The sequence below is a fragment of the Podarcis pityusensis genome (genome assembly GCF_964106645.2).
Source record: "Podarcis pityusensis genome assembly, chromosome: 5".
In the NCBI taxonomy this organism is placed as follows: Eukaryota; Metazoa; Chordata; class Lepidosauria; order Squamata; family Lacertidae; genus Podarcis; species Podarcis pityusensis.
Window position 1 is genome coordinate 63645274 of NC_138032.1, and position 27333 is coordinate 63672606.

General features: G+C 41.2%; 1 protein-coding gene and 1 long non-coding RNA gene across 4 annotated transcripts in view; one reads left to right on the forward strand and one right to left on the reverse strand.

Annotated features, from left to right (window-relative positions):
- The window catches only part of PDE6C (phosphodiesterase 6C), a 40627-nt gene that overhangs the window by 8983 nt on the left and 4311 nt on the right, over positions 1-27333 (forward strand). For 2 of the 3 annotated variants that reach the window (XM_081006770.1, XM_081006771.1), the window contains exons 2-20: positions 10874-11026; positions 12511-12600; positions 12825-12965; positions 13500-13574; positions 13662-13726; positions 14877-14943; positions 15348-15395; positions 15900-16049; positions 16493-16636; positions 16751-16822; positions 21054-21200; positions 22526-22633; positions 22743-22852; positions 23707-23794; positions 24033-24133; positions 24686-24793; positions 24878-24941; positions 26877-26951; positions 27057-27140. In XM_081006770.1, the coding sequence (XP_080862896.1) occupies positions 10874-11026; positions 12511-12600; positions 12825-12965; positions 13500-13574; positions 13662-13726; positions 14877-14943; positions 15348-15395; positions 15900-16049; positions 16493-16636; positions 16751-16822; positions 21054-21200; positions 22526-22633; positions 22743-22852; positions 23707-23794; positions 24033-24133; positions 24686-24793; positions 24878-24941; positions 26877-26951; positions 27057-27140 (1890 nt within the window). Of the gene's footprint in view, positions 1-10873; positions 11027-12510; positions 12601-12824; positions 12966-13328; positions 13350-13499; positions 13575-13661; positions 13727-14876; positions 14944-15347; positions 15396-15899; positions 16050-16492; positions 16637-16750; positions 16823-21053; positions 21201-22525; positions 22634-22742; positions 22853-23706; positions 23795-24032; positions 24134-24685; positions 24794-24877; positions 24942-26876; positions 26952-27056; positions 27141-27333 lie in introns of those variants that run through there. The other variant, XM_081006772.1, reaches the window with a different exon arrangement.
- On the reverse strand, positions 24958-26870 carry LOC308477839. The gene is made up of 2 exons (XR_013986730.1): positions 26161-26870; positions 24958-26018 (listed from the first exon to the last, which is right to left on the reverse strand). It is a non-coding gene; the product is annotated as an uncharacterized lncRNA (long non-coding RNA).

Sequence of the window (27333 nt, forward strand, 5' to 3'; positions counted from 1 at the left end):
TATCTGCATATATTTAAACAAATTAATATAATAAGTGTTAAAGAGCCTTTTCTCTCTGTCTCCTTCTGGAGATGCTAATCCTGACCTATACTTCAGTCAAGGAGAAATGAAGTCAGGAAGTTGTATATATACATACCAGGAATGCTTCTCTGTATTAATGCATATTCTGTTATGCAGTTAACAATATGTGGGTTAGTATTTTTCATCTTTAGACTTTTAATCAAGACCTTTTAAAATTAGTTTATTCTGAATTTTGTTAGAATCTATTGCTTGATAATGGTCTGGTTTGTTTGATAATGATAAGCCAGCTGCAAAACATAAGTCTCCCTGACTGGCTTGGAAAGAGAAGTTGCCAGGGTAATAGTGGGTGATGCTGTAAGCGGAAAGGCTAGCAGTTGTTTTTGCAAGTGGTTCTGGGAGGGTAAAAGTGGGCAGGGCGCCATGCTGAGGAGAACAAGCTATAACAACGAGGCCCAGGCAGCATAGCTGATACCTCTGCTTGTAGGTTCAAGCTTGTTGCGCTTAGGAGAGCAATAAAGGACTTTCTTGTGAAGTGAGTGCTGGGAACTCTCTCCGTCTAGAGTCTAGACTCAGGTTGTAAATATGTGTATATAAACCATATTTCATAAAAACACCACAGCCTCTGCTGTGCCTAATTGTCCAAAAGGAAATACAGCCCTTTGTAAGCCCTGGGAACTCCCTGGAATTTTGTCATCGCTTGGCAGAGATTGGGGGTGGCGTGTAACAATGTATATACCGTATTTCACCACATACTGGTTGCCACTGCGTAATAGTCCCTCCCCCCATTTTCAGACCCCGAAAAATGTCCCAGAGCATTCCCCACATAATAGTTTCTGGGGTAAGCTGCAGCTCATGCTGCAGGATATCCCAGCCAAGAAGGGGAAGCAGCAGGTGAGCAACCACCTCCACTGCCCGCCTGTGGCCCCTTCCTCCATCCGGTAATTCACTGCATAATGGTCACACACACTTTTTCGGAAAGGTAAAATCGGCACAAAAAATGCAACCATTACGCAGTGAAATATGGTAAATCCAGTGAAATTAGTATAGTAGTACCTGAAAGACCACCTGCCTCAGAACAAACCTGTAAGATAATTCAGATTATCTGAGGAAATTCTACTCATGGCACCATACACTTCAGAGTATCGCACGGTGATGACTTAAATACAGATTTTATGCTGCTGCCCCTGTCATACCTTGGAAGCAGAAACCATCAATTGTCTCAGACATCTTGTAAAGACTTATATTTGTCTCAGACATCTTGTAAAGCCCTATGTTTTATTTGCTTTTTTATACTGCTGTTTAACTGATTTTAGATTGTATTTTTTTTTAATGATGCATATATTTAATATATTGCAAACCACTTGGAGATTTTAAAAAAATATTAAGTGATTTATAAATTATTTTAGATACCTAAGTCAATGATGTGGCTTAGAGATCGGCACTTCCATTCCAGCTTTTGGCCGCTGGGGAGAGAAAGGGTTGTTGCTTCCCTATTTATCACAGTAATACAGTGGAGGTCTATCTGATGCAGAAGGGTGAAACATAAGCTGATCTTCGGCACCTAGAAGACTAAGATTAAGAGAACCGTGTTGGGAAGGGAGTTTCCAATGAACAAGGTCAGGGTTGGTAAGCTTAGTGAAGGAGGAGGGATTTATGCCTGCTTCAATATTAGAGCAACTGTGTCATCTCGAAAACCAAAGAGCAGATGTGGTGTCAGCCCTTGGCATATGACAGCTGTTGGATCCCACCCTGCCTCCTTCCCTCATGGTGAGCACCACCTGTCAGGTCTCCTCTGATGATGCTACCACTAATCCTCCATTGGCTGGATTTTACTACATAAGACACTATGGGACATTGCATTTTGGGAAATTTTAAATGGTAGCCACTCAACAACGACTAGTGCCAAGCAACTGATTGGCTCCCATTGGAAGTGTGCCAGCATGACTGCCAAGGTCTGCTGTCGTGCTGCTGTCATGAGGCCTCAGTGGAGTGCTTAAGAGTGGCACTATGCCAGGGAGGCCATTGGTAGCCATAACTATGCTGCAGGCCTGCTCAAACCTGGTGCTGGCCTTGCCTGTGATCAACATAATGGAGGGGTGTTTCTAGGACTTAGGTGAAACTGTGAAGCTTCCTTGTTGCTTTGCTACTGGATGTCACTCCGTATAGTTAAAGCTATGGTTTTCCCAGTAGTGATGTATGGAAGTGAGAGCTGGACCATAAAGAAGGCTGATTGCAGAAGAATTGATGCTTTTGAATTATGGTGCTGGAGGAGACTCTTGAGAGTCCCATGAAGATCAAACCGATCCATTCTGAAGGAAATCAGCCCTGAGTGCTCAGTGGAAGGACAGATCCTGAAGCTGAGGCTCCAATACTTTGGCCACCTCATGAGAAGAGAAGACTCCCTGGAAAAGACCCTGATGTTGGGAAAGATGGAGGGCACAAGGAGAAGGGGATGACAGAGGACGAGATGATTGGATAGTGTTCTCAAAGCTACCAGCATGAGTTTGACCAAACTGCGGGAGGCAGTGGAAGACAGGAGTGCCTGGCGTGCTCTGGTCCATGGGTCACGAAAAGTCGGACACAACTAAATGACTAGACAACAACAATTGGATGTTGCATGCTTTGTAATCTTCTTGCATTTATAGTACTGAAATGTGATTTTTTTTGGGGGGGGGGGAGGGAATGTGTTTTTATATTTGCTATTGTTTTGCCAGTGACTGATTTAGGGCAGCGCAACCAGTTCTGCCACACTGGGCCGAGGCTAAGGGGTGCTGCAGAGCACTGCAACTATGAAGTAGTGAATTGAGCAGAACAGAAGGCATGGTGGGTCCTTGCACAGTGTGCCCCTGAAAATATGGAAGACCAAGGTCCACCCCTGGTTTTGCTATGTTATTATGAAAATGTTTTTGCAGTGTTTGTTTGAAATGTATTCCTGTTTTCTTCATTGTAAGCTGCTTTGAGCATGATTTGTTTTTGTGGAAAAGTGACATACAAATCAAGTGAATGAATGAATGAATGAATGAAAATAATGTAGTGGTAGGATCCCATGATCTGCAAACCTGCTGTGAGATCAAGGAGATGATTCAAATCTCTGATGTTGGACCAATAATAAAAAAACTGATTTATTTGTACAGTATTCCTCAAATTGCTGATAGCTGAGATGAGGAGTGGTTCTGTATGCATATGTGCTCTAGGTTTAAACTAAATCACACCACTTGCATTCGGCCAAAACGAATTACTTTTAGAGTAAAAAATACCCACTATCTCTGACAATCCTTGTCCCTATGTTTCTGCATCAGTCACTGATTCCTGGTTGAAAGCAGACAAGCACAGAACAGTAATATGCAGAGATGCAAAGCAAAGTCTCAGGGCAAGGTAATTTTGTTCAGTCTGCTGTGGTCACAGAAGTTGTGAAGGCAATCAGAATTCCCTGGTGGAGTCTGATCTAAAGGGAGCTAGGCTGCTACCGTCATCAACATCACCAAGAAATATCATGTCTATAAAAATTTAGAGCATTCAAAGAACTTTGCATTCAGTATCAGGATGAAAAGAGGCATTCTAAGTGTGGTGGAAGTATGTAGTTTGAGCAGTTTCTGCCCTAAAAACAAATGCCTCAGAATACAATAAATGAGTACAGTAGTTTGTGTAAGGCCACCTAGTGAGTAAATGGCAGAAGTGAGACTGGAACTCTCTAGATCAGTCATGATTACATAGCTGTCAGCCATGTGACCTCCATCGTCACTATTTGGGTCATGTGATTGTTTCATTATAAACATGTCCCTGCTTTATCACAAGTATTGCATTTACTTCAACACTATTCAGCAGCTTCTTAGTGTCAAATCACATAACTTCTAAATTAGATCACTGCAGTTCCTTGTATAGGAAAGGTTTTTTTTTAATGTTTAATGTTTTATTATGTTTTTATGTATGTTGGAAGCTGCCCAAAGTGGCTGGGGCAACGTGTGAGGTTTAAATAGTAAAATTATCATTATGGAATGGAATGTCCCTATTTTCATTGGAGAAATGTTGGAGGGTATGTTATACATGGAGCTGCCTTTGAAGACTGTTCAGAAACAGCAGCTGGTACAGAGGTTAGAAATCAGATTGCTTAGCAGGACAGGATGGCTTGAACATGTAACACAAACCTTGTCATGACTACACTGGCTACCAGTTAATTTACTTGCTCAATTCAAAGTGTTGGTTTTTTACATATAAAGCCTGAATTTTATTTTATTTTACTCTCCTATCCTCTTCCCTCCCTATTCCTTTCCCCTGGTGTGTTGTGTTTTTGTTTTTGTTTAGATTGCCTGCCTGCCGGTAGGGATTGTTTTGATTGTATGTTCTTTTGAATATATTTTTGGATGAGCGCTTTAGGTTGGGTTTTTTATTGCTTTTTAGTATTTGGTTTACTTCTGTTTCATTTTAATATTTCTTGTGATTTTGTATCTTGTAAGTTGCTTTAATATGCTTCAGTGTAAAAAGCAACAGAATCATTTAGGGTGGCTTGCAATGACAACCCAATAGCTGGAGCATTGTGAGGTTGGCATGGGTTTTGCATCCCCACAGATGCCACTCACTGAAATGCTTGTTGCTTATACCGTGGTAAATATCAGTTCAGGAGTTGTGTTGCAGGCTATTGCAATTTATTAAAAATATTCTACAGTGTTTTTTTCCTGTTTACTTTTTACTCCAAATGTTGACACTATATACATGGAATGAGGGTGCTTCCTGACACAAGTTTCCTAGCAACAGTTGTGCAATGCCAAGCCCATAAGTGAAACCAAAAGTATGTCAAAAAGGATATGGCTGTTTTTATCTTGGGGGTGGTAGCTTTTACTTCTGACTTTGTACTAAGGCTGTTTGTGATGCTTATGCTGGTTTTGCTAGTCTGTGTGGGGATTACCTGCTTCCTCATAGCTCAGTTGGTTAGAGTGAGGTGCTGATAATGCCAAGGTTGCAAGTTTGATCCCTGTAAAGCACAGCTGCATATTCCTGCATTGCAGGGGGTTCAGCTAGAATAGCTAGATCATGTTGCACATAGAATCAGAGTACATACCACCTTCAAAGTCATCTTGCCAAGCATAGGATGGTGGCTTTACTAATGCAGGCAAGGCTACAGTTGTTGGTCAGAATTGCTAAAGAAAATACGTTGGAATTGCATGTCATGTGACAGGGACATTGTTTACATGTTTCATTAATGTTGCATAAAGGTAATGCAATAACTTGTGCCCACTATGGGCAAAAGTCAGGTGACAAAGACTAGTCCATAATATGCACAGCTTCAGGATTCCATGGAATGTTTTGCTTTAGGATTTTTTCCAGACAATCTGCTTGTTGAGCATTTATCCTGATTTGTTTCAGGGATATTAGATGACACTGGTTAATTAATGAGCGTTCACTCTGAAAGGCTAGATGACGTTGCATCAAAGCAATCTTATCCCACACTTTCCCCATTTCTTTCCTTATAGCAAAAAGGGGGATGTGTGTGTTTGGTGCAAAAGCCCCAAATCAATTTTAATTGTGGATCCTAATTTTTTCTGTAGGTGATTGAATCCCACCCAAGAACAGCAATTCTGGAAGCCTGCTAGCTGTTCAGCCAAGAAATAAACTATGTAAAATATGTAGAGCATTAGCAAGGCATTTAGTGCTGACGCCTTGTCAAACTGTTTGTGTTGGCGGTGCTCTTCCAAATATATTGTTTATAGTATTGTAGGAAGCAAAGAGATATCCCTCTCCTTCTATGTTCCTGTATAGCCTGTTAGTTAATGATGTTAGTTAATGATTAAGTTAATGATGAAGAAAAAAATGTTTTCTTAATGGAGCAGTAGACTTGTCTTTATCCAAAACACAATATAAATGATGCATAATGTAACACTTAATTGCAGAATGGGAGCTGAAAAGAATAGTTTGTTCAGGTTGAGTTTGGTCAGAGAACAGGAAAATAGCATGGTTTTCTAGAGCTAAAAGACAGAAACAGTTTTGGGGAAATCTCCCGAGGTTTTGCCGTTTTACTCTTGAGAACTCATGCTGGTTTGAACCAAGCAGCACATGCTGTGTCCTTATTTACTTTTCATCCTCTCGTCCTTGGTGTCAGGAAATAAACAACCACTTCAGAAACAAATGCATATCTTATGCTAACTTTTCACTGGAAGAATGCTAGATTAGAGGGATCTTTAGTCTCATAAGCGTTTTCTACACTTTTGAAGCTGTACAAAACTTCCCAGATCCCCTCTGGTTACATATGTCACACAAGCAGTAATTAGGTCTCTACAGATTTCGGCCAAAAGCCATCAGAAGAAGCCATTTTGCTCTTAGTGTCAGGTTTCACATAAGATATACTTGGAATTGCAGATGAGGCTACCAGCATTAAGTGTATCAAGCATACAGTGTAATCCTATACATGTCTACTCAGATGCAAGTCCAACTTAGTTTAACGGGGCTGTTAGCATTATCATCATTATTATTATTATTCAAACATGTTGGCTTAAAATGTATTTGATCACTAGAATAAAGTGTTTTCTTATGGCAATTGTTCCATCAGCACAAGCATTTCGACTTGTCCCTCTCCTCTCCCTGTAAGCTGTTCCGGGGTTCTCCTGTCTCTCCTAGAGTCTACTGCAGGCATAGGCAAACTCAGCCCTCCAGATGTTTTGGGACTGCAACTCCCATCATCCCTAGCTAACAGGACCAGTTGTCAGGGATGATGGGAGTTGTAGTCCCAAAACATCTGGGGGGGCCGATTTTACCTATGCCTGGTCTATTGGGTGACGGGGGGGGGGGGGAGAGAGAGAGAGAGAGAAGGGAAAGCCTCATTGTACCTAGTGGGACTTGTTAGTTGAATCTGGCCTCATGAGTTCAAACAGAACTGATTCACTCTTCTGTGTGATGGTTATTTTATGTGTTATATCACAGAATTAATTATTAACTTTCTTTGTTTGCCGATGAAGCAATTTATTATACAAACAATGGCAAACTGAAAATAAGGTACACATAACTCCTACTAAGGGATGCAGGTGGCGCTGTGGGTTAAACCACAGAGCCTAGGACTTGCCGATCAGAAGGTCAGCGGTTCGAATCCCTGCGATGGGGTGAGCTCCCGTTGCTCGGTCCCTGCTCCTGCCAACCTAGCAGTTCGAAAGCACGAAGTGCAAGTAGATAAATAGATACCGCTCAGGCGGGAAGGTAAACGGCGTTTCCGTGTGCTGCTCTGGTTCGCCAGAAGCAGCTTAGTCCTGCTGGTCACATGACCCGGAAGCTGTACGCCAGCTCCCTTGGCCAATAAAACGAGATGAGCGCCACAACCCCAGAGTCGGTCACGACTGGACCTAATGGTCAGGGGTCCCTTTACCTTTACCTTTATATGCCCACAGTCATTCTTGACTTATTGCAAGTTCCAGGGCTGCTTAAATCTGGTAGTTTCTACATGTGACCTGTGTGAGGTAGGAGATGATTGGTTTAATGGGTGCCGAAGTCACAGAAACTCTGATGGCTCCCAAATGCATGGGAGAGCAGTAATAATGCTGTATACAGTTCCTAGGCATTTGGTGTTCTCTCCTAGATAATAGGCTAATCTTTCTGCACCTTCCTACCAAGTCATCTTTGCAAAGTTTCTCTCCTTGGGATGTAAGGATCTGTTCATTTCAGTACTCTCTGTTTCATATTTTCCCTGTCTTAAATTCAGTTCTCCACATTTTGCAGCAATTTGTGGTTATTATTTTTTTAAGTCCTTGTGAAAATTCACCAGCATTTCAGTGCAAATTTCTCTTGATAAACACATTTTTATTGGCAGTTTGGACTAGTATGCACATTTTTGCAGGCAATTACCCCTAATATAATGCATCTTTGTATGTTATTTTCATAAATGTCCATTTTTATGCACACATTTCCAAAATATATGCATTTCTGTAAACGTTTGGTTGGGGGACTCCATCACAACAGTTGGATGAATGCAAATTTGGAAGGATAGCTATGTTTTGGTTTGCATATTGTTTTGGAGAGTGCAAATTTGTCAGATTTGGCTTAAAACACTTATGGAATTTGATTTCTCCTCTGCCCCTACTCTCTCCTCCACCTAGACACCAGTTTAGAAGGAGAAGGCAGCCAGACTTTCTTACATTTATATCCTGCTGTTCTTCCATCATGGAAACCAAGTTAGCATTCATGTGGTTTCCATCCAGACATGGACAAGATCCAGACCTGCTTAGCTTCAGTAAGATGGTGGCCTCCTGTGCCTTCAGACCATGCCATGGAAGAGATCTTATCCAGGCTAATCATTGCAGGGTAGGAATTAAAGTAATATACAGCCTGTTAGAGGGCAAAACATTGATTGCTATTTTGAATGCAGGATCCTCTAGATCTCCATAACGGGGCAACTGAAATTAAAGACAACAACTCTTAGTTGGCTATTTTAGAAAGCAACATTCACAGAATTTCATTAAACTGTCCAAATTGTTGAGAAAACTGATCAACAACTGATGAAAAGATTTTCACTCTGAAATGTAAGTACAAATTGTTTGTACTAAGGAGCTTGCTGACACAAAGATGCTATACTGTACCAGAAATCTAAATGAACACCCTCTGCTGACACACTCTCTCTCCTGTGGAGCGAGAAGTGTATTATTACTATTATTATTTTAACATTTATACTGTTTTATATAAGTAAGTGATTTACATAAAACACCATAAGATCATTTTCAAAAGAAAAGAAAAAATATAAACACAACACTATAACCAAAATTACATAGCAATAGATCTGTAAAAACAGAAAATCTATCAATAAAACATTCAATTAAATATATATGAATAACAGAACAGTGTGATGAATCTTATGAGCCAGGGAAAGCCTGCTTAAACAGATGGCTTTAAAGGAGGTATTTCAAGCCTGCCACTATTTCTGCTTCACAAACAGCACATGGAAGGGTATGGCAATAATGTCAATGGACCGAAGGCATTGTGAAAATTCAGGGCACAGTTCCAACATGGCAAGGCTTTAAAGCAGAGCTTTCCCAACTTTTCATGTAATTTTTAGACATGCATCATTTCACAACACAGTAATTCAGTTTTACTAGCAAACCGAACGCAGGGAAAGTTCGTGCAACATGCCTACAGACTGCAGCCGACATACTATCGTGTTGCAACACAAAGTTTGGAAAGCTCTGCTTTAAAGGATGTCAGGAAAAAATGCATGGCTGTTTTTGGCTCATGCTCTCTGCATGCCTGCCTGCTATTGCTGTTCATGAGCCCCATCTAGAAGATTGTAGCCATTACCTTTTCCTCTGCTGTTAAGAGCTTATTGATTGTATCTTGAATTTTATTTAAATAAGTTTCTTTACCCACTTTAATGAACACTCAGTCTCCTCTAGGTCAGGTAGCAGTTACTGACATGGCAAACCTTCTAGTAACTTTATTGTGATCAAAATTAATTTTAGTTAGTGATATCCAACTAAGTCATACTCAGAACATGCCCTCTGTATGAAAAAGAAATGGATTCATTTGTGTTCTAATGCACAGAATTTTTGGATAAATACTATCATTTTCAGCATCCTATCCTATTTAAAATGTGTCATATCATGGATACTTTGAGATTTGTGCATTGCAAGGGTTTGGACCCGATGACCCTCAGGGTGCTCTACAATTCTATGATTCTGTGTAGAATTGGAGTATAATATTTGTGTTGCAAAACCTATAGAGATGGAATGTAGATCATTTCACATCATTCTGCTTCTCATGGGAACATGCATATTTTTCTGCAGCAAGAGAACATTTCTGCAATATCTCCATTATGTTGAATGAGAAGCTATCTGTGTTTGTATGGATTGTCTGGTTCATTTAATTGACTCTTCCTGGGATTGTTTATTCCAGAGCCATTAATTCAACAAGTTTTAGTGTAATTGATGTCTGTTACTGTTTCTGTTATTTCCCAGATACTCATTGTTCTGGGCGATTTCAGCATCCATGCCGAGGGTACTTTGTCAGTATGATTTTATGGCAGGAATAGCCAACGTGGTAATTTCCAAATGTTGTTGGGACTACAGCTCCTATCAGCATGGCCAACGATCAGAAATTATGGGAAAGTGGTCCAACAACATATTGAAGACCTTCCTCTTGAGCCAATTGAGTTCTGGAACTTTCCTAAAGGTGTCACTGTTCAATATGATAGTTACTCTGGCTGAGTTCTCCATTCCGAAAGAATAAATGTGAAACCAAGCACAATGAAGATTGTATAAGGTAAAGGTAAAAGGACCCCTGACCATTAGATCCAGTCGTGACCGACTCTGGGGTTGCGGCGCTCATCTCGCTTTATTGGCCGAGGGAGCCAGCGTTTGTCTGCAGACAGCTTCCGGGTCATGTGGCCAGCATGACTAAGCCGCTTCTGGCAAACCAGAGCAGCACACGGAAACGCCGTTTACAGTGGCGTAGCATGGGTTGTCAGCACCCAGGGCAAGGCAAGTAATTTGCGCCCCCCCAACCCGTGGATTTTAGCAGGGGGCAGAGAGCTGCGAGTGTGAGCGCCCCCCCCCAGATGTTGCACCTGGTGCGGCCGGCCCCCCCTGCACCCCCCACGCTACGCCACTGGCCATTTACCTTCCTGCCGGAGCGGTATCTATTTATCTACTTGCACTTCGTGCTTTCGAACTGCTAGGTTGGCAGGAGCAGGGACCGAGCAACGGGAGCTCACCCTGTCGCGGGGATTTGAACTGCCGACCTTCTGATCGGCAAGTCCTAGACTCTGTGGTTTAACCCACAGCGCCACCCGTGTCCCAAAGATTGTATAGTCCTTTGCAAATCAAAAGTGACAAATGAATTGCTGATAATATTTGAAAGGCTAATGAACTGGTACCATTTGTTTCAGAATAATCATTTCTCCGACTTTGTGGATAAACAAACCGGCTATACAACCGTCAACATGCTTGCAGCTCCAATAGTGTCTGGGAAAGAGGTTCTCGCTGTGTTCATGGTTCTTAACAAGCAAAATGCCTCTGAATTCTCTAAAGAAGATGAAGATGTAAGTACTGACATGAAGAATGCTATGGTCTGTAGAGCAACAAGAAGTAACAAGTTGGGTTCACTGAGTGACCTGAGCATAGCTGTCAACTTTTCCCTTTTCTTGCAAGGAATCCTATTTGGAATAAGGGAATTTCCCTTAAAAAAAGGGAAACATTGACAGCTATGGGCCTGAGGCCACCTGACAAATGTAGCATTCTACTGTATTTTCTAAATGGATGCTAATCTGACATGAGAAAGGGCAATATCCAGAAATCAGTAGCAAAACATGTCGGCCTCCCAGGACACTCTGCTGCTTTTAAAGTAGCAATTATTTAACAAAGGAATTTCTACAGCAGGAAACAGCTGAATTACAGTTTGTGAGCCAGTGTGAAGTAATGGTTAGAGCAGGCATAGGCAAACTCGGCCCTCCAGATATTTTGAGACTACAGTTCCCATCATCCCTGACCACTGGTCCTGTTAGCTAGGGATGATGGAAGTTGTAGTCCCAAAACCTCTGGAGCGCCGAGTTTGCCTATGCCTGGGTTAGAGGCTTGGAACATGACCTGAGAGACCAGCATTTGAATCCCCACTCAGTCTTGAAGCTCACTGGGTGACCTTGGGCCAGTCATCATCTCTTAGCCTAACTTACCTCACAGGGTCGTTGTGAGGATGAAATGGGGAGGAGGAGAACCTTGGCAAATAAAGGTGGCATAGAAATGTAATAAAATAAATAAAAAGAAAATAAATCCAGAAATTCAGTTCTATCCCTTGTGGCCAGAACTGGGATAACGGGTTTTTATCCCACTACAGGTGTTAATTAACTTTCCAGTGCCAGGTATTTGCATTACCAACAATACTGTTCTGTGAATAGTCACTATAATGACTTTATGTCATTATAACTTTTTGTACTTGGTTGCGTTTAATTTCTCTCTGATCTCACTGGTTGTAATTCGTCTCTACAATTATGAATATATATATATATATATATATATATATATATAAACAGTCAACGCAGATTAAAACCTGATGCATCGGATAATCTTGTCATCAAAGCTTATGCCACAGTAAATTTGATTGTTTTTAAAGTGCCACAAGAACCTCTCCATTTTTTGCTACAACTAACTCACTGGAAATTATAGCATTGTTGGAACTTATGCATGTCGACTCAGAATAAGTCCCAGTGAGTTCAGTGGAGCTTACTTCCAGGTAAGAGGATATAGGATTTCAGCCTTAGTGGGTAAAGATCTGGATAGGAGAAAGCTAGGAGCCTTGTGTAAGCTGTTTGCCTTTCCAAGGAAGAATGCAGTGCAAGTAAAAAAAAAAACCCATTATGAGCCACAATCCCACCAAAGCGCTGTGAAGGCCCATTGACTTCAGTAGCAGTAAGACATCTTTCTGCTTAAGTGTGTCATTGAAATAAATGGAACTTGAAGCACTTAACTTTGTTTGGATCATGCCCATGATAATTGTTATTCTCTCTCTCTCTCTCTCTTTCCTTTGCAGCTATTTAACAAATACATTAATTTCCTTGCACTTGCTGTAAAGCAGTATCACATGGCATACTTGTACAATATTGAATCCAGAAAAAGTCAGGTAAAGTATTACATCTTACTTAATTAAATGTGAAGTCAGTGAAAGTCCCGTTACTTATTTTTCTTGCTGCTGCTTATGGTTTCATAATGTGCCCCAAAATGCAAAAGGATGTACTGATTGTGACACATTTCCTCATGATTTGCCAGTGTTGTCGTTTATGCTTCAGCCTGCATCAGTCAGAGTTTTAAATGTTTCCTCATTTTCTCTCTCTCTCTCTTAAATAGATGCTTTTGTGGTCTGCCAACAAAGTATTTGAAGAACTTACAGATATTGAGCGACAGTTTCACAAAGCACTGTACACCATTCGAATATACTTAAACTGTGAAAGATATTCTGTTGGTCTGCTGGACATGACCAAAGAGAAGGTCACTACTATTTATTATAGCTAACTAATTAACCTAACTAAACTTTTACAAAAGACTAATGAGGTGGTGCCAGAGAAGAGGCAGCTTGCCTTGCCCCCCACTTGTCACACTCGTCTTTAATTGAAGGAAAGGCACAAACAAATTGTAACCGAATCATCATTAAAATATAGCTGCGGTCTTAAGCATGCTTACTTGAAAGTTAACTCTGTCAGAAATCAATAGGAGTTACTACTTCAGCTAAAATATGTTTTGGATGGGAGCATTATTTCTCTTTGATAAATGTGGAACAAGCATGCCCCTCCTCGAAATGCCGTTTGTTTCCCTCTCCCCACTTCCCAATTGTTGCTGCTGCTGCTACAGGAAGGCTACATGATCTTGTGTATGGTGAGTCTACTTAAATCGAATCCACTTCAGCGGGATTGAAGCAGCCTAACTGGCCACAAGATCAGAGATGAACTCTCGCCCCCCCCCCCCCGCAATCCTTGGTGCCATTTTTCAGGGACATTTTGCTAATTCATCTGTTACTATTCCCAGGAATTCTATGATGAATGGCCAATTAAACTGGGAGAAGCAGAGCCTTACAAAGGACCGAAAACGCCCGATGGCCGAGTGAGTACAATTCTTTCATCTCTCCAAATCACAGCCTTCTGGATACTATTGACAGATTCTTACATTTCTTTCTCCCCTTGCATTTAGGAAGTCAACTTTTATAAGATTATTGATTACATCTTACATGGAAAAGAAGAAATCAAAGTCATTCCGTGAGTGTTTCCTGCCAGTTTGTTAGATAGTAATTAGTAGAGTGTGTTTGGAACAGGCCCAGATTGCGTGGGAGGGGGAGCACGAGGGGGGAATTGCTCTGGGTGGCAGGCTAGTGGGGTGGCAAAACAGCATCCCGCCCTAGCTTGGTTCTGCTATTTAGAAGAGGCTGGTGGGCCATAGCCTGCCATGCTGTGCTGTCCTGTTGCCAATATGGTGTGGCTGCCTATGGCCCCCCATGGTGTTCCGTCCTTCATTTGCAAATCAGCGTAGTCTCTGTAGCAAAGAAGACTGTCAGTGAGGCTTTGTATGGCGGATGGAAGTGGAGAAAAACGAGGCAAAAGGAGAGGTATCTACTGCTGCTGCTGCTGCTGCTCTTTGTGCCCCAGGTCTGGGAAAATAGGAAGGATGTTGATGATGTTGATGATAATTATATTTATACCCTGCCCTTCTGGCTGGGTTTCCCCAGCCACTATGGGTGGCTTACAGTACATATAAAAACATGGACATTGCTTTGCTCTGCTCTGTTACCTTTTGCTCTTCCTTCCTTCTCCCCCAGGCTCCAGAATTTAGCAAATGGCTTCCTCTTGTGGCTTACACTTCACTAAGCCCTTATGCAACATCCACTTGAGGAAGGGAGGGAAGTGGGAAGAGACTAGGGGTTCAGCCAGAGTCCAAGATGTTTCTTCCTTTCAGTGCCTGCTTTTGCCCTAAGATCTGGGGAGGGGGATTGAGGTGAGGGCAGCTGTGGGCACCATGCAATACCTTTCTGATGTTTCTGTTTAAATGAAACAAAGCACCTTTTCTCTCTCTTTGACACTGACCACGAGAGCAGCTTCTCTCTTGGTGATAAGGGTAGAGGGGTGGGATAGACAGACCAGAATACACAGAGGATGTAATTATTTGAGACAAATCTGAGAACAAGAATATGTGAGGGGGCGCTTTCCATATATTTTTATTAATGCCAATCTTGCTCCCAAACGCTCAGATTCATTACCCACAACATTTTTTTAAAAAAACCCTCTATAGCCCACCCACCCACACCAACACCACAGTCTGAAGAGCTTAATGGGTGTCACTGGTCAACTTTCAGTTTGTAGATCTGGTACTGGTTTGGAAGTGCTCAATTTTATCTCATTCTCTTCTTCAAAGATCACCTACTCCGGATCACTGGTGTCTTGCTAGCGGATTGCCAACTTACGTTGCTGAAAATGGATTTGTAAGTTTCAGGGGTGTTTTTTTTATACAATTCCATATGTATAGGTGTATTTTGTTTAAATCTTTATGTCAGTATGTTTCACAATAATCTAAATATATGTGTAAGGGCTCTTCTAGGTGACCTCCTTATTTGGCATTCATCCTGATTTCCTTGCACAAATTTCACCCAAAGTTTAGATTATATCTGGTATTTACTTTAGGTGTACTTTACCCAGGATCAGTGTATGTGAAGAAGTCTGTAGCCATAACAGCAGGAGCCCCCACTCTGTAGAAGCATCATCTAGAAGTGCCCCCAAGAAGATGCAAGCAAAAATACTCTACTTGGCCTGTCTCCTGTAACAGCTGACATCTGACATTTAAATGACACAGCTTCTTTTTATTGTATTTCTCTCCCTCTCTCTCTAGATTTGTAATATGATGAATGCACCAGCAGATGAATACTTCACTTTTCAGGTAGTGTCTTTTCGTTTATTGCATTAACAAGTAAATAATTCTAAGATAATACATCAGCACTAGAGATGGATGAGACAATTCTTGGTCTGCTTTTTAAAGTGAATTGACCTAATTTGCCAGTCTTAGATTATACGTGGGTTGGAATGTAGCAACCAATCAGATCTAAAACATGTATCTTATGTGTTTATAATTGCCCAGAAGAAATAGTATTTTAAGGTAAAATTCATTGAATAGCACAGTAAAAAGTGTGCCATTTACATTTATTGAGTGATTAAATTTATATCTTCCGCCCAAAGGAGTCCAGAGCAGCAAGTAATAAAAACATCTCAATGTCAATTTTCTCTCTCTCTGTGTGTTTAATTTGCAAAAAACAGGGCACCCGACATGCAAAACTGACAGGGGATGAAAGTCGACTGATCTATCCATCCATTGTGTTCACACAGGCATTATAGTGCTTTAATACGTATGTGGTAATGTAATTTCTTTTCTTTTTCTCTTCTGCAGAAAGAAGCTTTCGATGAGACAGGCTGGATTATTAAAAATGTCTTATCTTTACCTATTGTCAACAAGAAGGAAGAAATTGTCGGTGTAGCTACATTTTACAACAGGAAAGATGGCAAACCCTTTGATGAGCATGATGAACAGCTTACTGAAGTACGCTCCAAGTTGCTTGACATTGTCAGGCTACAATCAGACACTGGAGGGAGGGTGTTTTACCATAATTGGAAATTTAAAAACAAAATACTAACATCTTACACTACACTTCAGTATCTTGGGAAAGTAGTTGGTATGTATACAACCTATCCTGAGCATCTAATATATTGTCATGGTAAGTGTGAGGACTTGGATGTCACTGTTGCTTTTATCAACAGAAATTTCCTATAAAAAGTAATAATTTTCTATAAAAGATAATGCCAATGGGTTTGATCCAAAGTAGTGGATAAATAACTTGTTCACTAATTAGTGATGCTCAAGTGCTAGTGGAAGACGTGTCTATAAAAGACAGGTGTTTTGCATTATCACAGTGTGTGTGCCTTCCCAGCTGCGCAGAGCAGATGGAAATACCTAAATGTTTATATTTATTTACTCCGTTTCAGATGCTTACACAGTTCCTGGGATGGTCTGTTTTAAATACCGACACCTATGACAAAATGAATAAGCTTGAAAACAGAAAAGACATTGCTCAGGAAATGCTGATGTATCAGACAAAGGCAACAGCGGCTGAAATTCAGACCATATTGGTGAGTGTGAGTTAAAAAATGTAGTATGGACATTTTTGTACAAAAATGAAGTTTGGACATTTTTGTGAGATCAACTGAACTCAATGGTTTTATTTGCTTTTTTCCCCATGTTAGAAATACAAAGAAAAACTGAACTTAGATGTTATAGATGAGAACTGTGATGAGAAACAACTTATCAAAATTTTGGTAAGTAACCAAAGGCATACTTATATTTGATATGGGACATGGTGTTCGTTGTTTGTTTGGGATGGTGTTAGACTGTCCCCAGAGGATCAGGTACAGAGTCTGAGGATACTCCTGTCTTTCCTCTGAAGGCTGAGGTAGTTGCAGGGGCATGGAATGCCTGTTGCCAGTTCCACCTGCTTCACCATGTACAGGAATAGCCTGGCCACAGTAACCCACACCCACATTGACTACTGTATTGCACTCTATGTGCATCCTGAAGATGGTTCAAAGATGATGCAGCATGGGTACCAACAAATGGGAGCATGGAACACTGTCACCGAGTCCCATTCAAGGTGTTGACTCTTATATATAAAACCCTAAATGGCTTGGTGCGGGGGGACAGACACCTGATTATATGAAAGAACGCCTCTCCCAATACTATCCTGCCCATGATCCCAGCTCGGCTGTGGAAGTGCTATTAGCTGTACTATCATCAAGGGAGATCCAATTAAGTGGAACTGGGCTACAGCTTTCCAATGAGCTTTCTGCTGAGATCAGGCAAGCTACTGCGCTGAGGTCCAGCAACAGCAGAAAACACCATTATTTCACTGAGTCTTTATGCATTAGTTGTACGTGTTAATTTATATTGTTATTCAGAGATGATAAATATTATGAGCGTTGGGTACTGGTTCTAGAGGTTTTAGTGATTTAATTTTGTTTATGTTATTCGTTTAGATTTATGTGATTTGATGTTGCAACAAGCCTGTGACCTTAGGGTGAAGCATGGGATATGAAGTCTAACGAATAAACAAGCAAAGAATAGCTCTTGCTCACACTGGGCTTTTGCTGCAGTTTTGTGAGCTCTGGCATAGAGGGAAGGAACCATGCCCAAGAAAGCATTTGCAGGGGTGTTTGATGAATTCATTGGAACTACCATATCTCCATGGATCTACATACTAGGGTGCATGACCTTAAAGCAGTACCCTATGCAATATACCTAATAAAGTTAGGGAATCTACAAGGCAAAAAAAAAAAAAAAAAGCATTTGGAATGATTGTTCTAAAATGCACTTGGTCAGATATTTACATGGCTAATTCTCAGTGAATTAGCAAGAAATTCTGGGGTGGTTTTTTCCTTCTGTTTTTCTTTTGTATAACTAGACTCCTTTGATAGAGTCACATGGAATGGCTTGTTTAGCAGGGAACATTCTTTGGTATCCCTGCTCTCTGCTTGTATCACTATTTAGTCTGGATTAGCAGAGGCTGGGGTTGGAAAGGATGAGAGAATGTGGGTGATCCCCACCCTTTGGCTTGTGATTGGAAAAAATAGCTTTAATTACTTCTACTGCTACTATTCGGTGATGTTACCTACCAGGGAACTAGTTATGTCTCTGCAATTCTCCATCCCCGGTAGAAGTCTACAGCTTATGCAACTGATGTACTGCACAGCATGGCAGAATGAACCCTCTCTTGTCCTCATCTGCTTCCTACTACAGCTGTGTGCCTCTCTGTGACTTCATATAGTATATGCTTTGGTAGGACTGTACTGTAGGGAGACACTGGGTTGTTACTGAAAATGGAATCCACATGTTGAGCATTCTCTCATTTTGTATCATGTATTTGTTATGTATATATGTCAGATTTTCATGGCATCATGTGCTTCTGCACCACTGCCAACCACATATGTACAGTAGAGGTGATGAAATGCACAGCACCCTATCATGGCATAGGGAGAAGAAAAATTAACAGGGGATAGACTTGACACAGAATGCCATTTTCACTAGGAGTCTTCTATAACAAAGAGTTGTGCCCTGAGATTCATTAAGCCATTGGAGGGAATCCTCAGGCTCAGGGGCCAGTTGAATTACAGACCTTTTTATCTGGCCTTCAGGATTCTCCCCAGATCACACCCCTCCCTGGCACTGATCTGTGTTCTCCTTGTGTTATTTTGCCTGAGCCCTTGAATTGTGGTAATACCTCTTGTTTGCCTGGATAGTGAGGTGTGTGTGTTGAAAACTAAAAATCGGGGTCCCATGTTTCCCGCCACTGAGCTTGTATGTGAGAAAACACTGGGCTGAAAAGCTCTAGAAAATAATGCAGCCAAATTCCTGATAGAGAAGGGCACCTAAATGTAAGGTCTGATCTCCCATGCACTGCCAAATACAACGGCTTTATCCTATTAGAAAGCTTGGAATCCCAGCTTGCTAATGGGATAAAACAGGCGTTGCATCTTAAAACTGTCATTGCTCCAGAAGTGACTGGCTCTTGCCCTTGACCTGGGATCAGAATAAATAGAAGAGGAAACCTACTTACTTTGAAAAGAATGATAATAATAAAAAGGGAGGCATGCTGAGATACTTTTCGTCATTGAGTTTTGCACTCAATATCCCCAGTGCTAAACAGCAGTTCCATTGGCCACTGTAGAATATAAGTAGATTCTGCATTTGGTACAGAAACAATTTTGGTCACCCAAACCAATGACCAGTGCCAGGAGAGGGATTCCCCTGGACTTCTCAATGACTTTTCATACTACGGAGCAGTGGCGGAGCTTCATGCTTCGGCACCAGGGAGGTGGAGAGCAAGTGGGAGCGGGGCTGGCGCGCATCCTGGAGGCGTGGCACCCAGTGCGGGCGGGGGGGCACCCGTGATGGCACACCACCGGGATTGCGCTGCTGGGGGCGGTGCGCTCCCCCCGCACTCCTCTTCCTCCGCCAGTGCTATGGAGTGGACCATGATATCCTTCTGGCTAGGCTATCTGGATTTAGAACTGGAGGTATAATTTTACAGTTCTGTTCCTACCTGAACAGGCAATTTCAGATGATGACGCTGGGGGACCACTAGTCAGCTCGACAACGTTTATACTGTGGTGTTCCATGGGACTAAGTCTTGTTCCTTGCTTTTTTATTACCTACCATGAAACCACTGAGTAAGGTCACCCAGAGATTTGGGCTGAGATGCCATCAGTATAAGTGCTACATTGGTGCTTGAGTACAGTAACAGACTGTATGAAGGCCAACAAGCTGAGTCTCCATTCATATAAGACAGAGAGGCTTTCTGTAGCGTGTTTGTCTATTCAAGTGTCCCCGCCCCCTGTTCTGGATGGGGTTGTAGTCCCTCTGAAGGAACAGGTTTGCAGTATGAGGATGCTCCTTCCATGGTCTCTGTCACTAGAGGTGCAAGTTTCCACTGTGGCATGAATCCCCTTTTGCCAGCTTAGGCTGATTTTCCAGCTGTTGCTCTGGTAACCGCTCTCCAAATAAGACCTGCACCGCTCTCCAAATAATACCTGACAGTCTAAGGCAGGCATCCCCAACCTTCAGCCCTCCAGATGTTTTGGATTACAATTCCTATCATCCCTGACCACTGGTCCTGTTAGCTAGGGATCATGGGAGTTGTAGGCCAAAACATCTGGAGGGCCGCAGGTTGGGGATGCCTGGTCTAAGGCTAGAGACATACAATAGTTTGAAAGAACATTCAAAGTGGTGCGAAAGTTTTAAAAAAATCTACAACATACACTCATGCGCATGTATTTTGGCCTACTGTTGCCTTTCATCATCAGACAGGTTTTGTAGGTTTTTGAAACAATTCTGTTTTGAAAACCTGCAAAACCTGTTGAGCCAGAGGGGGAAGTGGGATCATTATACACACCAGAAGCCGCAATCTGTCTATAATCATGCCACCTTCAACTCTTTAGGGGGAAAAAATAATATTCTCCAGAACCAGGCCTGCCCAACCTGTGACCCGCCAAGCTGCACATAGCCCACCAGTGGCCATTAGCAGCCCATTCAACCTTCGAGATTTGCTCCTTTGCCTGGCACAGCAAAAAAGAAAGAGAAAAGCAGGGTGGCTGGGGTGGTTAAAAGTCAAGCACCTGGCAGCCACAATGCTTTTTTTTTGGTGAGCTATGTTCAGTCTGATGGGTCACAATTTGGGCCAGTCTGATCTAAACAATATATACCCTGTGATCTAAGTGCATCTAACTGGATGACAAATCTAACTGGATCTAACCAATGCATAAACATACGCCTCCCCACCTTAAAAATAATTTGGAGATATTAAGCAACTTAGTATGCAATGCTAATTTTTCTAGAACTGTTGCTTGAAACACGAGAGATCTGTATATTCATGGTGGTTTTGATTCCAAAGTGTTGGCATGGCAACCCTCCCACAGAAGCTGAAGACAGAAAAATTATCTCCGCCTAATCCCTTGTGACATGTCAAAGTGATGGGGTTTTGTTTGGTTTTCCCAACAGAAAGAGGAATTGCCTGAACCAAAGGATGTAGAACTTTATGAATTTCGTTTCAGTGACTTCCCCGTTACAGAACATGAGTTGATCAAGTGTGGGATACGGATGTTCTTTGAGATAAATGTTGTGGAAAAGTTCAAAGTACCAGCAGAGGTCAGATATATTTTGCCTTGTTTCCCTAAGCCTGTGCCATATGAAACAAAGAACATAGCATTACCTTTGCAGACTTAGCGTGCCATTAATAGTCCTAAATATGAGGCAGATCTGCTCTTGTATATATATTCAGCTGTGGTGCGCCAGGATGCACCATTTCATCATGCAAACTAAGCCAAGGAATAGGCGGCAACACAACACAGAAGAGGCAATATGGAATGTAGGCCTGACTCTATGTCATAGGCAGGCCCACAGGCACCCTCCATCTTATGCAGCTGCTCCTCACAACTGGCATCAGTCAGTCACCAAACAGGATTGCCCTCCCTTTGCATCAGCTGGGTGTCTGGTGCTTTGGAAACTACTTAAGTGGGCTTTGACAAAGCTCTACTCTTTCTGATGATGAGGATGAGGATGATTTGTATATTAGCAAATGTAAAGCACAATAAAACACCAAACATTAAAAACTTCCCTATAAAGCCCTGTCTTCTAAAAGTTGTGTAATTCTTTATTTCCTTGACATCTGATGGGAGGGCGTTCCACAAGGAGGGTGCCACTACCAAGAAGGCCCTCTGCCTGGTTCCCTGTAACTTTACTTCTCACAGTGAGGGAACCATCAGAAGGCCCTCAGAGGAGGACCTCAGTGTCCTGGCTGAATGATGGGGGTGGAAACACTCCTTCAGGTATACTGGGCTGAGGTTGTTTAGGCCCAACCTTTACCTATATCATGTCAAGCGTAGGGTGGGTGGAGGCGGATTACCCAAAATGGTCTTGCAGGCCAAGATAAGCTGAGAGGGGACTTGACCCCTGGTCTCCCAGGTCACAGTCCCAGACCCTCCAAGTGCCCCTATTTTCCAGGGATGTCCCTGATTTAGAGATGCCGTACCAGTTTCTGATTTGATCCTGGAATGTCCCACTTTTCCTTAGGATGTCCCTGTTTTCATTGGAGAAATGTTGGAGGGTATGGAATTATCTGACCCCCCTGAGCCATCTGAAGGCAATCCTGTATAGGGAAGTTTTTTTAAAAAATGTTTAATGTTTTATTATGATGTTATATATGTTGGAAGCTGCCCAGAGTGGCTGGGGCAACCATGTGTGGGGTATAAATTGTAAAATTATCACTATGGCATGGGACGTCCCTATTTTCATTGGAGAAATGTTGGAGGGTATGTAGTCTAGTATTCTGTTAACGCTACGCTGACACAAAATCAGGATTAATCTCAACTTTATTATAGTACAACCAATTTTATAGCTGTGGCAAAATAACTTTGTATTTTGTTTACAAGACTTAAAAGTACAGAGAATCAAGTGTGTTTCATTTGCCACAGGTGCTTACAAGGTGGATGTATACTGTGAGAAAAGGCTATCGCGATATCACTTACCACAACTGGCGGCATGGATTCAATGTTGGGCAGACCATGTTCACCCTTTTGATGGTATCTTTTGTTTCTCTGGATCTATGCCTAAATTTGTTTTTCATTTGTAACACACCTGCAGAGATGCGTTATTTATTTTATTTTTTAAAAAACCCTTCTCTTTCTATAGACAGGTAGAATAAAGAAATATTATACGGACCTAGAAGCCTTTGCTATGGTATCTGCAGCTTTTTGCCATGACATTGATCACAGAGGGACCAACAACTTGTATCAAATGAAGTAAGTGGTCTGTTGACATATACATCTGGAACAACTGTCTTAAAAATAGGAAACATGATTGGAGGTGGTGAAAAGAAATTGCCATTATCTAAAGCAGCCAGTTCAACTTAGTGCCTAATGGATCAGACCATATATGCATCTAGGCTAGAATCCTCTTTTCTGCAGTGGCCAACCAGGCACGTTCTTAAGTAGTGGATACATTTGCTGTGGTGGGAGTGACACGCATCATTTATTGGTCCTCTTGTTCAGATAGCCACTTATTGCAAAAACAAAACACAACCCCAAAGAACCCACCACCCACACTTCCACTCCTCCTTTATGGGTAGGCAAACTAAGGCCCGGGGGCCGAATCCGGCCCAATCGCCTTCTAAATCCAGCCCATGGACTGTCCGGGAATCAGTGTTTTTACATGAGTAGAATGTGTCCTTTTATTTAAAATGCATCTCTGGGTTATTTGTGGGGCATAGGAATTAGTTCATTTTTTATTATTTTTTTCAAAATGTAGTCTGGCCCTCCACAAGGTCTGAGGGACAGTGGACCAGCCCCCTGCTGAAAAGGTTTGTTGACCCCTGATCTACACTGTCGGTTGCCTGCTACTTCATGGTGATCAGCTAGATCAGTCAAGGAGGGACAGCTGAACTCTGGGCTCAGCTTATCTCTTTCATATATGAAAGTTGAAGTCAATAACAACAGGATGGACCAGCAGGAAGACATGTTCTTGGTACTCTATGAATGAGAATAGTTTCCTATTAATTAAAAGCAAATTAGTGTGGATAAGCTCTACAGTATGTAAGTTCATGGTTCAGAAATACACCCTGTGGAATATTTTAAACTATATAATTGTGTTTCATCAGGTCAGCATCTCCACTGGCAAGACTTCATGGCTCTTCCATTTTAGAAAGACACCATCTAGAGTACAGTAAAACCTTGCTACAAGATGAGGTCTGTGTCTGTGTTCAGGTTATTTATTTGTACTTATTTTGCCCAGAAAGTCTGTTATTAGCTTCTTATACACAACTTATACACAACAGTACTGCTATCCCTAGTTTTTGTTTTTATTTTGAATGACTAGGAAATACTAAGACAGTTTACTTTAAGTAGATGCATTATTATATAGTAGCATATACACATGGAATAATTTTGTAAGCTGTATTGATTTGCAAAAATCTCAATCTTGCAGAGTTTAAACATCTTCCAGAACCTAAATAAGCGCCAGTATGAAACTGTTCTACATTTATTTGAAGTTGCAATCATAGCAACTGACTTGGCTTTATATTTCAAGTAAGTGCTAAATTCTTTTCTACTATAATGCTTCCTTCTTATGAAAATTTAAAATGCAGCTACTGTGGCCATTTTATAATTTTTAAAAACTTTTTTCTGTGTAGTTTTCCATGTTTTGAGCCTACTACATTAAAAATGTTTTTAAGTATTAACAAAAAAGGCAAAAACATAAACAATGTAAAAAATAAATGCATTTATGTATGGAATGATTTTTTGTCTGTGTCTCATCATGTGGGGGGAAAAAACTAGTCAGATACCCTGTACACTGTGTACATATTGGTGCATATTTAAACTAAAGGACCTGAAAAGTGATGATAATGTGATTCCATTGTTAATCTTAGCAAAGGTTTACCTGACAGGGTTAGTCCATTAGGTCATTACTGCAATTACAAACCCAACGTAATTTAGTGCCTAATATCCATCAGGGTTTCTTGTTGTTGGGCCTCATAATTCCATTTCAGAGGCCCATGTTGGGCTCCAGGACAGTAAAATTCCCAAGTAGGCTGTAAAAGGGACCATGCGTGCATTGTAAAAGTCACCATATTTCCACAGGAAAAGGACTATGTTTCAAAAGATTGTGGATGCAATTGAAAAGATGGAAAAAGAAGAGGAAGCAATTAAATATATATCTATGGACCCGACCAAAAAGGAAGTAATAATGTAGGTCAATTTCATTTTATCCTTCCTCCACTAAGGCTAGTACTGTTTTTCCTCCTGCTATAAATCTATTATCTTTATTTAAAGGGCGATGATGATGACTGGCTGTGACTTGTCTGCTATCACTAAACCATGGGAGGTGCAGAGTAAGGTGAGCATCTTCAGAATCAAGTTTGACGTAATTTTTATTGAGAGAAAATACATGAGACTTTTATTTCAGTAATATCTAGATATACGTTTGATGCTGAAGCATGTGAAGATATTTATTGATTTCCAGATTTGTTCCCTATTCTTTTTCCAAAACGAGCTTACCATAACAATAATAAAACAGGAATTCAACAGCTTTAAGAAGTTCAGAAGAGCAGATCAGACCAAGGGTCCTGCTGATCAGACCAAGGGTCCGTATGGCCCAAGCACTCTGCAAAGCCCTCAAGCAGATGGTCTTTGCCATCCCAAGCAACTGGTGTTCAGACAGATGTAGGCTCTGGCTCTGAGCTAAGGCCAATCATTCAGGTTTGATAATATTTTAGAGCAGGGGTGTCAAACTCAAATTCATCGGGGGCTGCATCAGCAGTTTGGTTACCCTCAAAGGGCCGGTTGTATCTGTAGGACTATGTGTCCACTCTTTATTATCATAAATTATTGTCACTGCATTCAATTATAACTGTTTTTTGTAATAATGTAAGTAATAACTAGCTCTGAAAGCAGAAACATAGTCAGAATAATGGCAAGCAGATATTCAAGTTATTGAAAAATGATTTTTGGTAACAGACAGTATTTTTTTTTTTTTAACATACAAATATTGCCAAACACTGTTTATTACACATATGGCAAACACAAGGCATTAACTTTTTTTTAACTTTTCTGACTAGATGGCTGACATCGTTTAGCTGGCTTTCACTGCTGCATCATTTTTTGCTGTCATTTTTGCAAAAATATTCCGTTGAGAATGCAGGCTACCTTTTAATTCTTGGACCTTTTGTTGCTTTTCCTGGTGGCTAAGGTTAGCAAATTTGGCTCCATGTTTGGTCTCAAAGTGCCGGCATAAATTGTATTCCTTCATCACTGCCACTGCCTCATAGCAAATAAGACATACCGGCTTGTCTCCATTAATCACAAACATGTATTCACTTTCCCATCTCTCCTGAAATTGCCTTCCCTCTGCATCAACTTTTCTTTTCTTGGACATTTTTGGGTTATTTGATTGTAGTTTATGGTCCCTATACCACTGTAAAGTGACACGGAAGTGGTCGGTATATCCAAAGTTTACCGCTCAGACTTTTAAGCAGAATAATAAGCAGACCCCCCCTAATAAGCAGACCCCCCCTAATAAGCAGACCCCCCCCCCCACATACATCATATGTACTTACAGTACAGGAGAGAAGGGTTCAGGCAGCCGTTGGATCTGTCACATCACAGGATGGCATGCGCTCAATATAAAAACAAGTGGGGGTTTCCTGAATGCATGTAAAGTGGAGGTTTCCTGTGTAGAACAGCCGGCGCCGCTAGAGAGCAGATGTTCTCTGGCTTGTAGGCTGCCGCGCATGCGCTGAAGAGGCGGCTTTCTTGTGTCAAAAAAAAAAAAGCGAGAATAAAAGGTGAAGGCTGGCGGCCGGCGGCGGCTACACGGGCCACATGATGAGGTCTGGCGGGCCAGATTCGGCCCGCGGGCCTTGTGTTTGACACCCGTGTTTTAGAGCCATCTAAACCATTGGCCATAACCATCTCTTGCAGCAGTGAATGCCATCAGTTAGTGAGTTCCAGAGGGTAGCGAGTAGACAGCATACCATTCATTTCCAGCTATAGATACTGGAGTAACATATTAAATACTTGTAGAATGCATTCCCACCTTCTTTGCTGTGATACATTTCAATTCCGAGTTGGATTCAGGACATGTTTGTGATATTCCAAAACGATCAGAATGTGTGGCAAATATATTTTATTGGTCATTTTTAAAGAGTTATTACTATGATGGCAAAAACACATTCTTCTGCTACGTTTTCTGTGGAACAGGTTGAATACTGTTTTAGGTTACAATTGCTGTTTAATCTTGAATCTTTCAATAGAAACCATTATTCATTCCTAGGTTGCCATCATGGTTGCAAATGAATTCTGGGAGCAAGGTGATCTTGAACGAACTGTCCTACAGCAACAGCCAATTGTAAGTGTTTCGTTGTAATTATATTATCTATTATATTGTTTTGTTTTAAAAACAAAGACTTCCAAGTATTTCAACTGACTATATCTGCTTCATTCATTTTTTTAGCCTATGATGGACAGGAACAAAGGTGAAGAACTGCCCAAGCTTCAAGTTGGTTTCATTGATTTTGTGTGTACTTTTGTATACAAGGTAAGATGAATAATTTGAGTGTCATATTATTCAGTTTTTACAATGTATACCTACATTTTTAGACATAAGGAATTATAAGAGTCAAATATGTATGTTAAATGGTTACAATTGTGCATGTTTTGAACTGTTGAGTCTCCTAAAACATCTCCTACTGGTATTACTCAGAGCTTTTCATATCAGGATGTCTGATCCT